Source organism: Acomys minous (assembly GCF_964271855.1).
Source record: "Acomys minous genome assembly, chromosome: 3".
Lineage (NCBI taxonomy): Eukaryota > Metazoa > Chordata > Mammalia > Rodentia > Muridae > Acomys > Acomys minous.
Window position 1 is genome coordinate 130,027,302 of NC_140485.1, and position 16,289 is coordinate 130,043,590.

General features: G+C 43.3%; 1 protein-coding gene across 1 annotated transcript in view; it reads left to right on the plus strand.

Annotated features, from left to right (window-relative positions):
- UST (uronyl 2-sulfotransferase) overlaps positions 1-16,289 on the plus strand; it is a 290,037-nt gene that overhangs the window by 164,602 nt on the left and 109,146 nt on the right. Inside the window, exon 3 of the mRNA XM_084777513.1 lies at positions 8,722-8,877. Within this exon, the coding sequence (XP_084633639.1) occupies positions 8,722-8,877 (156 nt within the window). The remainder of the gene's footprint in view (positions 1-8,721; positions 8,878-16,289) is intronic.

A 16,289-nucleotide genomic window follows, 5' to 3' on the forward strand; every position in this document is an offset into this window, starting at 1 on the left:
GGACCAGTTGTGGGTCTTTGTAGTAGTTTCTATCTGTTGTAGGGGGGGAAAAAACCAAATTCTTTGATGAGGTGAGAGCTTCACTTCTCTGTTAAGTATAAAGGTAAATATTTACAGCATCTCTAGACATTATATTAGTTTAGGAAAGTGGCAATAGTAGGTTCTCCTTTTGTGTCTATAACCTTTCCTGCCATAGGGAGGTAGCAGATTTATAGTACCAGACATGAATTTCCCCAAAGATAAAAGTGCCACTATTGCACCATTGGTTATAGCTTGCTGGGCTGGCCATTGTGGTTTCTAGGCTTTACAGATAGGTAGAGCTACCAATTGCTCTTCTACCTATTATTAGAGCCAGTCCTCAGGGAAGCAGCCATCTTTAAAAAGCATTTCTAGCCTATAGTTGATAAAAATCTAGGCTTAACATAATAACTTATGAGCTTCAGAAGATAATTTACTAGATGGTAATTCAGCCCTTCCCTTTTACAGATAAAGAAAACCTAGTCTTGAAGGTGTCAAGTCACTAGCACCATGATATTATGGGAAACTTTAAAATGTGGATTAGCTTAGTGGGTTTGAACGGCTTTCAAGGTCCTGTGGACTGTGCATAACAGGAATAAATTCAGACGGTGGCTGCCCTTGCTTTGGAATGTTTAACTATGGAGTGGCAATTCTGGAAAGTGACCAAGTACAATTTTATTCATTGAGGAAAATTTGCTCCTATACAGTATAGCCCTGGCTTTAGAGGAGTGATGCTGTGACAGTGTTTGATGAGGGTTTCAGTTAACTACACATCCGTTAGCCAACACACCTGGTCTCTAGCCCATCTGGGTGCATAGACATTCATCAAGGAGTGTGTGATGTATGGTGAACTCATCAGGTGAATTACGGCTACCAACTCAAGGAGAAACAACTAGCACACAGCGAGATACAGCTCTCCAGGCTTGGCTGGGATCACGCAAGCTACCTTTTTACCTACTTTCATTTTTTATGCTATAGGGAGCCCTTTGAATCACTTGATAAAGAAGGCTTAGGGGTCTTTGCAGCATCATTGCTTTGTATCACAGGTTCCCGAAGATCCAGCTAGAATTCGCAGTCCATATCCTAACCCAGTGCTTCTCAACTTCACTAATGCTGTGACCCTTTAATGCAATTCCTCCTGTTGTGGTGAACCCCAACCGTAAAATTATTTTTGTTGCTTCCTTATCATTGTAATTTTGCTACTCTCATGAATCATTATGTAAATGACTGTGTTTTCCGATGGTCTTAGGAGACCCCTGTGGAAGACTCATTAAGCATCTCAGGAGTCGTGACCCACAGGTGAGAACCCTGCCCTAAACTTTCTCACTCCTTGAATCCAAGAACAGGGGATCAACAACAGCATTTTTTTTTTAAAACTTTTTATAAAGAATTAGAATATGCAGCCATTTGAAAAACCACATATTACATTAAATGCTATTTTGCAGAGACTTCAGCTTAGCATTGATGGTAATTCTACACTAATACAAATTCCTAGAAGATTCGTATAGGGAAGGACCGTTGACGTCTTGACCCAGACCAAGGCATCTTCTGCCTCAAGCCCCTTTCCTCCCCTCCCCCCTCCTTTTCAGCAGGGGATAAGCGGTTGGATGTGTGGCTGTCATCTGGTGGTAATTACTGCTGTGCTTAGGATTTGGAAGGACTTCTGTTTATTTGGCATGTTCCACACGGGCCTGCTCAGGCTCTGGGGGGTTGTGGCATTTGCAGAACGTACAAGGCAGAAACATAAAAATACATAACTCATCGAGGGAAATATTTTGGAGGCTCCTTCCTTCACTTTTACAAATTGGCCATAAAACAGAAACCACAGACATAACATTCGTATACCCATACTGGCCAAACTTGAAGAATTATTCGAGGCGGCAACAATGGAGGCTTTTGGTAGATACTTCTTTCCAGGGTACCCGAAGCAATAGTATGAATTCAGAACTTGTGCTCAGAGATAAATAGGGTCCTTCAAGTGAGGGATGCAGATTTCCTACCCAACAATTGGCAAAAGCCTATTGATGAAAATGGGGTTTGGAGCTTAGTAACACTTCACAGTCACTAAGTCTATCTTTTTGAAGGGATATGCTTGTCTTCTCAAGTACATTAAGGATTTTATCCACATTCTCTTAAGGTACTGTTTCTTGTTTTTCTCTGTTTTTTAGTGGAGGGCACTCATAACACCCGAGGCAACCCTGAATGTCACTGACAAAGTTATCGTAGGGGAAAGACCGAAGTGGAGGTCCACCCTGCTCCTTTTTTCTTTATTATGACTGTTGGCACTCTAAGCTTGCATTAGTTCCTTAGAATGAATCCTGAGGAAAGAGGAAAAGTCTAATCAACTTCTGTCAGTTCCACTTAGGCGTCGGGGCTATAGCTCAGTAAAGCTGCCTTGTAGTGACTCCGGTGGATGACTTTTGGAGAACAGCACACTTAATGAGGCCAGCTACATGGAAGACCCAAGAAAGGAAACACTACTTCTGCCACAGAAGTCAAGCAAAAGGTCGCTTTGCCTTTTGATTTGATGGCACAGTAAAGAGAGTGTGGTCCTAGGGATCAGAGATGCTGAGAGCCAGACTTTAGCTGTTTTGTGTGACTCTTGAGCTTTGTGACCTTGGAGATCGGAGTTGATTTCTCTGGGATCCATTTCATTCATGTAAATATAACCCACTCTCTCACAGCGGTTTTGAGACAGAAAAAAATGGAGAGTTCTAGCTAAATGAAACAGATTGGACTGTCATGGGCTAGAATTCATGGATTATTCTGAGTTGCTTCTAAACATCAGACCCCATTGTTCTAGAAGATACAGTCTGTGGAGAAGAGGAGGGTGCACAGGAGTGGGGTATAGAGGTTAATAGTACTACTTAAGCAATTTGATTACATAAGTTCTTAGAGACATGCACAGCTAAATTAGAAGACAGTAAGGCTATTTGCTATGCCATTGTCAATGTGGATTATAAAGGCTAGCTATAGGCAGTCATTGGCTGTTGATAGAGGCGGGTATCATTTTTTTCTAGGAATGAACTCTCTAACCCGAAATGACGGCCCCCAAAACACATGTACTAGGCGCAACGCGAGACAAACTCAGTGAATTTATATGTATGTGTAAATAGGTGTATGTACAGATATGTAACAATAATAAAGAAGAGGTCATGAATTTGAGAGGTAATAGAAGGAAGGTGGGAGCGGATTGGAGGAGGGAAGGGAGGTAGAAGTGATGTATAAACAGTGCTCATGTGAGAATTTCTTAAAAAGTTAACTAAAAACACTTAGCACAGCACAAGGACCAGGACAGGATCAATCTTCTATAAAATCTACTCTTCTATCATCTTTCCAAACATTATCCTTAAAATACACTGTGAGACTGATTTTTTCATTTTTTTATACTAAAATTTATTCAGATTACATCCTGATTGTTATTCCCTCACTTGTATCTTCCCATTCCCCCCTCCCTCTTCCACCCTATTCCACTCCCCTAGACCTCTGAGAGAAGGGGACCTCCTCCCCCACCATATGACCACAGCTTATCAGGTCTCACCCAGATAACCTGCTTCCCCTTATTCTGTGTGCCACCTGGCCTACCCACCAAGGGGAAGTGATCAAATTGGGGGCATCAGAGTTCATGTCAGAGGCAATCCCTGTTCTCCCCACAACCGTGGAAAATTAGCTGTCCATTGGCTAGGTCTGAACAGGGGGTGTGGGTTCACTGCATGCATTGTCCTTGGTTGGTTCAGCAGGTTGCTCCAGATCTGCTGGCCTTGATAGTTGGTGAGACTGAGTTTTAAAGCAGACTTTCAGAAGTAAATCTGTGTTTCTCCCAAGAGCAGTTAAGAATCCATTTCTTATTGTTCACTTCAACAGTATCCAAAACCAACATGTTGATTTAGCCTGCCTCTTCAGCCCATCTTTAGTGCTTCTCGTAAGTTGTTTGGAGAAGGAGTTGAGCTGGAGAGAGGTTTGTGTGTGACAGCGTATCATAGTGTGACTTTGAAGGTCACAATGTGATTATGAGGGTGCACATTCCCCAATTCCTGTTATGTGGTTCTATATCAGTGTTACGTAGAAATAGTCACAGTGGGGATGTTGCCTTTTCCATTTGTTTTGAGAACTTTTCCTGGGGGAGGGGAACAAATGTCTGGTTACGCCCAATGGGACACTAAGGACACAGCACAGAAACGATTTCACCTGAGTCTAGCCTGGTTAACAATGAGTTTATCCCTGATTGCTTACAAATGCGTAGACAACTTATTAGGCAGCTGCACCACGTAGATGTGTTGCCCTCCCCCCAAGACCCTCAGCAAAGGGAATTGCCTAAAACTTCTACAGGAAGAAACAGCACCTCATGAAACCTCTTCCTAGTAGCCTAAAACTCCCCATAACCATGGGAAGGGTTAGGGCTTCGTGGTACCTCTCTCCTAGACATCCTATAAATCATGGGGGTGGGGGAGGGGAGCAGATTGTAGAAAAACAGGAGTCCATCCTCCATGATGCAAAGTGAATAGGCCCAGTCTTGTTCAGGTAGATAGTTCCAGAGGCCAGTGACCAAGTTATCCATGAGGACAGTGTCTCAAGACACGTTCTTCTCAGCTATTATGATAGATCTAGCTGCCATCATGGCGCAGGGATTCTTGATCTTAGGTAAGTGCCTTGTATAATCAAGAATACATACGAGCATATCTGAGACCTTCGCAAGACAAATGAAAGAGTTGCGCTGACGGTTTTAGATACAGATCGGTCACTCACTTCTCAGCAGAAGGAAGCTGTAGGGCAGCCAGTGTGCGTCCATATCACACCTGAGCAAGTCAGGAGGAAGCATGCTTTCACCTAAGGCCCCTAGAAGGTTCCGCACTTGTTTCTCTAGCCCTTCTTAGATAGGCCTGCAGTGGTGGAGTAAAGCACTTATTTGCATGTGATCCCAGAGCATCCGGGATGTAGACACATATGGAACAATTCTCTTCCATGATTGCTATTGGGTTACAAGATGGTGTTTCTAGGCAAAGGCCAAGTTTCAAGGAGTTTCTTTCCTTTTTTCTTTTATGGTTATTTCTTACTTGTGTCGGGGGGGGGGGGGGGAGGACGGGGGGGGGGGGAGGGCAATGTACCCATGCCGTATGTGTTATGTATTTTGTATGTGTGGGGGAGAATATGTGTGGAGGTCAGAGGACAATTGTCAGGAGTTGGTCCTCTCCTTCCACCGTGCGACTCACTGGGATCAAGTTGTCAGGCTCATCAGCAACTCGCCTTCATCTGCTGGGCCACCTCACCAGCCTCAAGCAATTTATTTCCACAGAGGAACTGAACTCTGTGTGTAGGTAGGCAGTTCGTGTCAAGGCTGCAGTTGGTACCCATGCTGGCTGTACTGAAGGACCAAGAAACAGACACTATATTAACATTTCTTTTTTTAATTTGGTAGGGAGGTTTCTCTGTGTAGCTTTGGCTGTCCTGAATTTGCTTTGTAGATCAGGCTGCCCTTGAACTCACAGAGATCTGCTTATCTCTGCCTCCCCAAATGCTGAGATTAAAGGCCTGCGCCACCGCGCCTCGCTTATACTAACAATTTTCATACTAACCTCCACAGCCTAGGCCAAGCTCCTTGACTTATGCTCATACCTGCAAACATGACTGATCTCTAAATATCTGGGTTGCCATAGTTACGAGAACAGACCTTGGGGGAGGATACTCCCTGATAATATTCTAAGTAAAGACCTATTGCCGTGACTTTTTTTTTTTAATCCTGGTAATTTTTGTTAGTATTTTCTTGGAAAGGTCATCTGTATCTGAAGGTTTCCTTGATTGCAAATATTAGCAGAATCACCATGTTTGTATTAAACAGCCCATTAAATTTATCAGAGTGGCCAGGACATGGTGTATTCTGGCCCTAAAGGTGTGGATATGAGAGAACAATAGGAACGGGAAGAATTGTATCGCAGTGACATGTGACTGGTTACCAAGTGAGTGATGGAGACATTGTGGCTGTTTCTGAGTTCATGCCTGTCAGCCCTTTCAAGGCAACATGTCACCCTGTAGTTAGAGCGGCGAGTTTTAGGTGTGTTTGCCTGCGGCTTTTATGCTGGGCTATGCCCTTTTCCTTTGGGCTTTCTTAAAACCTTCTGTTATGGAAGATGCTGCATGAAAGAAGCTTTTGATTATTGTACATCAATCAGTGCACAATGCTGAGCACTCAAGATGGAAATAGTGAGTTTATTAGCGGTATAAATATTTAATCACAGGTGCTTTTTATAATGCTTCGGTAGTCAGCCAAGGTCATTATCATTGGGCAATTAGGAAAGGAAAAGAAATCATGGAAAGCCATGTTGGAAAGGATGAAGTTAAAAATATCTCCGCAGATGGCATCATCATATATGTAGAAAATCCCAAGTAATCAACGAGGAAGAAATCTTTTGAGCTCATTACCAGGTTAGCAAGATGACAGAATTCAAGATCAATATATACAAATTAGCTGGATTCCTGCTAATGGGCTATCCAAAAATAAAGTTAAGGAAATAATTTCACCCATAAAGCATCAGAAAGAATAAATTGAAACTATAAAGGTTTTTATACTGAACACTCTAAAATATCAATGAAATAAATTAAAGGATGAAATCAGTAGAAGAGCAACCTGTACTCATGAGTGGAATTCAATACTATTAAGACAGCAGCCACCCCCAAACTATTCTTTGCATTAAATCAAATTGCTATCAAAAGTTCAATTGTCTGCTTTGTTTTTTACAGAAAGGTAATTATGTAATTCCTTTGCACATTTCCTCTGGAAATATAAGGGACCCAGAATGACCAAAATTTGTTCTTGCACAATCAAGGAACAAAGAACTCACCCTTAATAATTTCAAAACTTATATCAAAGTTATCCCAATGAAGACGGTTTGCTTATGCACAAGATGAACACAGTATGACACAACAGTAGATGATCAGTAAGGTTGACAGACAAAGAAAGAACAAGCAAGCCTTTCACTAAATGTTGCTGGGACAATTTGATAGCCACTTGCAAAATGTACTGAATTCGGCCTTACGCAATGCTATATGAAGAAAGAACTCAAAGTGGATCAAAGATCTGAATTGTTAGGACTAAAGTGTGAAACTCTTAGAAGAAAATGGGCATAGTCTTAGACAGATCTCAAAACATGGACAGCCAAAATAAAATGGGTCCAATTAAAACTTAAAACTTTCAGACTTTTAATGACCCTATTGTGAAAGTGGCCAGCCAGAGAATGAGAAAAAAAACAAAACAAAACCATTTGCAGTTCATTTTTCTACAAATAAAGAGAAGGTATAAATACAGTACTCTCTAAATGCATCATTAAAATGGCAGCTTGACTTGAGAGTATAAAAACTTAAATATACATTTCTACAAAGAAAATAGAGAGCGAACTATACACATACACACGAAGATGGCCAACATTGTTAGCCACTGGGGAGCTATAACTCAAAACCACAATGGATACCACTTCACACCCACTGGGATGTTAATAATAAAAAATAAAAACATGAAACCAGGCAGCAACAAAGGTTGGCAGTGATATAGAAGAATTGGAACACTTGTATTTTGCTGACAGGAGTATAAACCAGTGCAGCTTTATTGAAAACAGTTTGGCAGTTGCACAAAAACCTAAACGTTGAGTTGCTGTAGGTCCGGAAGCTGCACTCGTAGGTATGTATCTAAGAGGACTGGAGACACTTGTCCACACAAAATCATGTACACAAGTCTTCCTAGCGGCATTAGCCAGGGCAGCCAAAAGTGGAAATGGCTCATGTGCCCATCAACTGATGTGTAAACACAACACAATCCAGTCTGTCCGTGCAATGCAATAGTGCCCAGTCATGTAAGACCATTGGGATACTGAGTCATTCTACAGTGCAGCTGATCCTGGAAAACATTCTATACGTAAAAGTAAGTTGTAAAAAAATCACGTGTTTTATTTCATTTACATTTTTTTTTCTAGAATCCTCTAGGTAAAACAATAAGACAGGAAGTACGTAAATGGTTCCAGGAGCTTGGGATAGTGTGGGAGGGAGAAATGATTGCTAACAGGTCTGAGGGGCGGGCCGTCTGCTAGTGATGACAATTTCCTGGAACTAGATGGTGGTGTTGCTTTTAGGACATGGACCTACTACAAAGAAATTCCTTAAATTGTTCTCTTTATAAGTTTGAATTTATGAGATATGAGTTCTACATCATTTTGTTGTGGTTATTTGAGACAGGATCTCGCTATGTAGCCCTGACTGTCCTGAAACTCGCTATGTAGACCAGGCTCACCTCGAACACACAGAGATCCGCTTACCTCTGCCTCCTGGGTACTGAGATTAAAGATGTGTGCCACCACACCTGGCTTCTACAACAGTTTTTTAATATCACTTTTCTCTTTTTATTAAGCTGGCCTAATAAAACACGCTTTGCAAAAAAAATTTTTTTTCTAAATCACATACTTCTGTGCTACACTTTTGAGGCCAGTTCATGATCAGTCTTTATAGACCTCATGAAATTTGGTCACTATCAATTCAGAATGAGTGCGGCCAGAGAGCAGTCCTCTCTGGAAGTATTGTGAAGGAATGCATAGCGCACTAGCTCCACCTTCTTTTTCATCCACTCGATGGAGACCCTTTTCATTCTATGTTGTCTCACGGGAGGAAGACAGGTGTGTTCACCCACGCTTCATGGTTCTTCTCTTCCTCTTCTTCTTCCAGGTGCTTCCCTTCCCCAGCCAGGTGGTGTACAACCGAGTCGGCAAGTGCGGCAGCCGCACTGTGGTCTTGCTTCTGAGAATCTTGTCAGAGAAGCACGGGTTCAATTTGGTCACGTCAGACATTCACAACAAAACCAGGCTTACCAAAACTGAACAGGTGAGTTGACTTTCCCATTGTTAAATCACGTGACCAGTGGGCACCTTACGGGGTCTCCTTCGTGCCAGAGTCTCAATTCCATGCTGTGTTTTGGACAGGGCGGAGAAGGAAACTTAAGATGGGGTTTGTGCGAGCCATCTGAGGCCCAGGAAGCCTTTATAAGCAGACAGATACTTCAGTCAGGTCTGATGGACCCTGTTTGTTAGCCATGATCGATTTGGGTAATAATCTCAAAATAATTAAACCCCTGAATTAAATAAACAATGCTACTGCCTTCATAGTCCAATGACAATTTGTTTCACTTAGCATTTCTTCTTTTACATTTTCTCATCTGTATCCTAAAACTTTATAGTAAAGAGCAAACTTCTTTGCGCAGGAAATCTGGTTGGTTGATGCCGAATAAGAGCCTAGTTGTAATAAGCTCAGAGAGTCTTGGCTTCCAAAGCAACATTTGTTATATTCGGCGTAAGCAGAATCCCCCCCCTCCCCCACTTTGCAGGGTCTTTTTTTTTTTTTTTTTTTTTTTTTTTTTTTTTTTTTTTGCCTCAGTATAGCTACTCATGGAGATGGTTAAGGCTGTGCCAGGATGACAGTACTGTTGTCTGCCCGGAATTTCTGAAGGCTTATTCTGCTTTGTAAACCTGGGCAGAGATAAGCACAACTGTAGCCATGGAGCTGCTGGTGTAAGAAACTTGGAACCGCATTCTCAGTGGTCCTTCAGCAAGACAAGGCTCGTCAACCTGTGTATTAGTTTCTATTGTTGTGATAAAATATTATGATAAAGGCAATTTAAAGGGTGGGGGGGTGCTATATTGGCTTACACTTCCAGAGAGCATAGCCAAGGCATGATGCTGGCAGGGGCATGTGGCTGCCATTCCCGTGGCCGTGGCGATCTGGAAGTCGAGGGTAAAAGCAGGAAGTGGGGCCAGGCTATGACACTTCAAAGCCCACTCCCAGGAACAATACTTCCTCCAGGAAGACTCCACCTCCTAAAGGTTCCTTAACCTTCCCAAACATCTCCAGCTCAGGACCAAGTGTTCAAACACGTGAGGCTATGGGGGCCATTTTACATTCGAACCACAGCAACCTGATGTCAAAAAAAAAAAATCTCGATTATTCAATGTGTGGACTTCTTAAACTGAGATCATAACATTGAAATCTCAGCATGTAATCATTTTTCAGACATCGTCGTCCCCTTGGAGGCACACAGAACCTGTGGACAAAGGGGTGCCATTCCTGATTTACTAAGTTCAGAAAGTCAATTTAAGAGTGTATAGTAAATTCTCTGTAGGAAAAAATTATGTTTAGGTTGGAGCAGTGACTCCTTGGGTAGAACCCATGAGGGCCTGGGTTCAAATTCCCCAGCATAAACACAAAAGGCTGAACACACATAAAAAGCCCGGGACCCCCGCACCGGGTGTGCTGAGACAGGTGGATCCCCCCCAGAGCTAGCTGGGCACCCAGTGTTGCCAATCAAGGGAGCTCCAGGTTTACTGAAGGCTCAAAAAATAAGGTGGGGCAGGGGAGATAGCTCACTGGACAAGAGTGCTTGCTTCTGTGTGAGGACCGATATTGGTTTTTCCGGTATGAGAAAGTTTATTTGCCGGAAGAGAAGGGGAGAGGAGTTAGGGTCTCCAGGGGGAGAGGGAGGGGATGGGTGGACAACTGGATATGTGTACAGGCAGATGGACAGACAGGGACATGAGGGTGAGAAGGACACACATGCATGCATGCGCACGCGCGCGCTCACACACACACACACACACACACTGAGATAGAAAGACAGACAGAGCCATAAGGGTGGAGAAGGATAGAAGGACACACACACACGGTACATACAGAGAGTGAGAGACAGACAGACAGGCAGACGGACAGACGGACAGATGGACAGACAGACAGAGACAGAGAGAAACAGAGATGACTGATTTTAAAAATCTCTGTGAAAGCCAAAATGTAGCACAGATGCTCCTGTAACCAAATGGGCATCAGAGAACAGAATTCTCCTCAGCTCCAAGGCCATCTAGCTTGGCTATGCCGGAACACGAATGAACAAAGAAGCAAAAACTAGCAGAGAGCCTATTTCAAGGTAAGGTGGAAGGTGAGGACTGGTTTTCAAGGTTGTCCTCTGACCTCCATAGTTGTCCCCTGACCTCTACACACATGCCATGGCACATGCACACATGCACATACACACATGTATCACACATTGTACACACACAAATTCTTTTTTAATAGTAAAATGAGGAGTGACTGAGAAAGACTGAAGTTGAACAAACCCTTGGCCTCCATAAGCATGTTCGTACACGTGTGCACACAATATAAACACCTGTACATATGTGCATGCTAACCACAAAGAATGAAAAGAAAAAAAGTATTTTGACATGTCAAGCTGTGAAGCTGGGCGTGGTAGCACTGTACTTCTGATCCCAGCACTGGGGAGGCAGAGGCAGGCCCAGGTGTCCAGTGCAAGGCCCTCCTGGTCCATGTAGTGGGTTACAGGCCAGCCAGAGTCACATGGTGAGACGCTGCCTCAGAGAGATGGGTGGGGGGGGGGGGGGGGAGGGAGAGGGAAAGGGAAAAGGAGAGGGAGGGAGAAAAAAGAGGAGGAACAAAGAAGGAGATCATGCTTTATGCATAATTTGTTTAATCCCTTCTGAGTCCCTTACTCTGGCTGATTATGATCTTTTTACTACCCAGAGGAAAATGACTATAAATAAATAGTCTCTGTTCTTATAATTTTATTACGGTTATTAAATTTTACCTTCCTTTGTCTTAGGGCCTCCTTATCTATCAGACTATGCCTAAATGTTGCTCTGTGTGCATACCAGGCACAAGTCCCAGATGCCTTGTAAGCCTCACTTTCTAGATTCAGGGGTCCACTGCTGAAGGCCTGCAAACAGCCCAGAGAACACAAAAGAGGGGACTACAGGATCAGACACTGGAATGTTTAGGAACATCCCAGGGGAAAGAGCACAAAATTCCAACGTTGAATGCACTGTGGGAGTTTTGGGTAGATGAGCCTATTTTGGTCCCAGCTTTAAACATCAGACATGAAAATACCGCTGTCATCATGTGTAAAATAGCTGACAAAAACATCCTGACAGAGTAGGTGGCTAGGTCTAGAAAGGGTTAAAGACAATGTCATCCTTGTACTCTGAGGGGAAGCTCTCATCTCTTTGGAATGGCTGGTTTGTCTAGAGGCCAGGGAATAGGCGAGACAATCATTTTTAGGTTCTTTCCAGCACTGTGATCCTGTGATGTATTTACACAACTTCTAGCATATTCCACAGTGTTACGTGGTTCTGGTTCCTGTGGTCAGTGTGACCTAGACTGTCTTTTATCCCTTATTGCAGATTCCTATTAAATTATAAGATGAGCTAAAAAATAAACAAATAAAGCAAAGGTAAAGACTTGGGAGGAAATGCAGATATACAAGTATGAAGATGAAGGCAGTGCCCGCTCCTCCCCTGGAGCTGGCTCACCTGGCTCCTGCACACAGGAGAGCAGCCAAGAGGCCAGATCTGGTCCATCTCAGGGATGCTCCAAGAGACTCGTCCTGCTTCCGTGTGATCCCTTTTACTTCAGTTTGAAAGTACACATGACACAGAGAAAGAAATAATTATTTTAACTTAACATATTCAGGAAATAATTTGTGGTATTAATAGCTTCTCTTCTCGGTAGTTTATTTAACGGGAAAGGGCGGTGTGATTTAAGAGACTAGTTAAAATTTTATGGTCGGTGGCCCTTATACAGTAGAACTCCGAGAATGGTTCCCATGGAAACATTGTTCTCTTAAAAAATAATAATAATAGCTTTGCTTCGGGTCCTGTATGAGTTAAGCAGTTTCTTGTGTGCTGGGCCAGGACTCTATTTACTATGAAAAACTTTTTATTTTTAGTGAGAAAACGTATCCCACAATCCAAACTACTGACTTACAAGTGAACTTCAAAATTGTGTCCATTTATAGGCTTGGGAATATCTGTGCCACTTCACTCAACCACAAGGCATTTCTCTGGACCAGGATTTGATGGACACGTACATTTCCCCCTAAATGATAATGATCACCACGCACACATGTACACACACATGTGCAAATACACATGTGCACAGTCACAGTTAAGGGCAGCCTAGGGCATTCTCAAGCAAGGGAAAGAGCACGAAGATACCAAATGTTAGCATGGCTATAAAAACCCCATCACATCTGCTCTCATAGAAATAGACACACCTTTGCGAAGCGCACTTTGAATCATTCCTCCTCCACAGAAGAGCTTTGTAGCAGCTGCTGGCCAAGTGCCGGACCCTTGCATTGCATACAGTACAAACACCTGATGACAGTTTCATCTCTACCCTCACTATAGATTTCAGTTGGGGGCATGCTTTGTATGATCTCTTGCAAAGTGGAGACCCTGTCCAGTGTGAGTGATGGGCACCCTCCCCATCCCCAAAGGGCAAGGAGTGACAGCCAAGAATCTTCACAGCCAGTTGGCTAGTCCTACGGTGGTTTCAGTGCTGGGTGCACAGTACAGTGAAGGTCACAATGCCGTGAGCATTTCATGGGAGAGGAAGCCACAGTTACACTAGTTGGAGAAAGACAAAAAAAAAAAAAAGTGGCTAACTTTACTGTTCGTGTTTCTACGGAATGTCCTGAGGACGTATAAGACAAATGGGAAGCAATGCCTATGTGTAAATGGTTTCCCCTAATTATGTCATGTAACCTTTTGTGCCCAAAAATATTCCGGTGAGTAAGTGTCATTCCCTGTTTTCTAGGTGAGAAACTGAGGTAATTTGTCACCTTCCAAAGATAATTATACTGTAGTGACTAAGTATGATGGTTGGACTTGGACCCTGCGCTCTCCCAGATCCAAAGGCTGCTCCCATAATGCAATGGGCCATCTCCAGCAGAGCTTTTGGAAACCTAGAGTTCCAACGTCCTTCTGCTGGAAATGCTGGGAAGGAGTCCAGAAATGTCTTTAAAAAAAAAAAAAAAGCCAGGCTGAGGAAGCCCTGTCAGAGTCCTCCTGTTAGCATTTCCCCAAGTGTGCTTTCTGGAACTCCATGTGGGCACACGTGTGTGTTTGCAGGTGTGTGTGTGTGTGTGTGTGTATGTGTGTGTGTGTGTGTCGTGTGTGCGTGTGCGCCAGAGCTTCTTCCATCATTCTTCACTTTATTTGCTGAGGAAGGAGTTCTCTCTCACTAAATCCAGAGTTTCCCAGTTCACCAGCTTGCCCTGGGAATCCCATGTCTTCACCTCCTGAGGCCTAGGGTTACAGACAGATTGCAATGCCTGCCCGATTCATGAGTGCTAGGGACCTAACATCTAGTCTTCATGCTAAAACATCAAGCATATTACTATATTTATCACCTATCAATCTATATAGTATATTACACTATCTATATATTGTATTACTATATCTATCTATCTACAATGCATCTATCTATATCTATCCATATATCATGTATCTATCTATCTATCCATCTATTTTCCTATCTAGCCATCATCCTAATCCTATATATATATACTATATATATATATTACATATACATACATATATATATTACATACACACACGCACGCACACACATATATATATTGGTTTTTCGAGACAGGGTTTCTCTCGGTAGTCTTAGTTGATCAGGGGATTTTTATGTGTGTCATGACTGTCCTTTGGACCCTTTAGAATTTACACATCATAATTTGGGAAGTGCTAGCCTAGACTGCATCCGTTCATCTATCGTATCAGGAAAGGTTACTATTTCACTACCAACCTCACATCCCCTGGGTCCAGGAGCCATTCAGATTACCTAAGCCTTGGAAATTGTTCAGAGGGTGGGAGAGACGGCAGTCCTGTGCCGTGTGCTTCAGACTGCATTAACCTCTTAGTGCAGAGCCACACGGCACGGTATTATCTTACACTGTCCCTTACACTGTCCCTTACACTGTCCTATTATCTTCCCTGTCCCTTTGCTCTTGCATCAGTGTCCAAGTCTGAGTTCTGGGTATAAAGCAAGGAGACTTTAAAAAAAAGTATTAACCATGGTTCTTCCAGTAAAGTTCTTGAGGCCACGGAGATGGCAATTTCATTAGGAAGGTATTAGTCCTCTGCATTTTAGGAAGAAATAAGTATGTAGAAGAAAAGCCTGACAAAAATATATATAAATTAAAAAGAACGTGGAAGAATCAGACATAATGCAAGCTGGGGTCAAATCCTGGTTAAGTTTGGATGGTAAATGTGAGAGTTAAAGTTGTCTTCCGTGGTTTGAGGGCAGCTGCTCAAAACAGTCCTCATGCGAGGCGTGACAATCTCCTGCAGAGCGTTTTCACATTCCGCATTCCCGTGCCTCACTGGCAGGATGGCGGGGTAGGTTTGTGAGGAAGTACCCAGGTATGTGTGTATCTGAGGAAACACTCCTGAGGGTGACCATATCACAAACTCCAGGGAAGATTCACATCATGAGGCGGGGATGGTTGTGAGAGGTGGATCCTCCAAGCAAGAAAATTCTCCATCATCCAAGACTCTCTCACGTCATAGAAGGCTTTATGAAGTTTTTATTTTTTATTTTCAAAACAAGCCCTCCTCATCAAGTAGCCCAGGCTGGCCTTGAACACATGACTCTCCTGCCTTAGTGTCCCAGGTTGCTGGGAGTACAGCATGTAGTAACGACACTGCATCCTATGCCTTTTCGTCTGCTTGTCTCCTTCCCCACGCTATCCCAGGAAACTTTTCCTAGAAACGTTTTGGGAACGCCTGTCAGAATAAGCCTCAAGGCTTCCTGCCTTTGCAAGGAGACAGACAGTGTCACTCCAGAGTCAGCTGAGGGCAGCACTCCCCAATGCCATTGGACACTGTCTCAACGTGTCATCGGAGAGTGCCACTCCAAACTGACTCTGGAATCAAGCCAGAAGAAAAGCCTCACTCAGTCCACAGGATGGGTTCCTATGTTGTCTTGGAGTATTTAGACACAACCAGAGTACTCTAACAAAAACCTGGAGAAAAGAAAAGAGGACAAAGTAGAGAAGTCATATGGCCTGGGGGGGGAAAATGTTCTCCTGCCCTTGGGTTTGTATTGTATCTAATTCTCTGTATCTAGTTCAGACCCAGCCTCTTTGCTAGGCTCATGTTATTGCTCCCCCTGGTGGATTTCTTCTTCACTGCAGGCACGTGCTTCCCTGGTTATTGGAGCTTTGATCCTAAGGTAGAAAAGAGACTTTGCTGGGGGCTCCTGTGCCCCAAGAAGACAGCAGGTAGCCTGAGACCTTCACTTATCTTTCTCAGCCACTGAGGTTGAGAAAGGACCTGCAGCTCCTCCTCTGGGCTGTTTGCATTTGCTTTGATATGTTAATGAGCGTGCCATCCCATCTTTGATTTAAGATGCTTTGCAAAATTACAGGGCTTCCAGTTGTTTATGAGTGA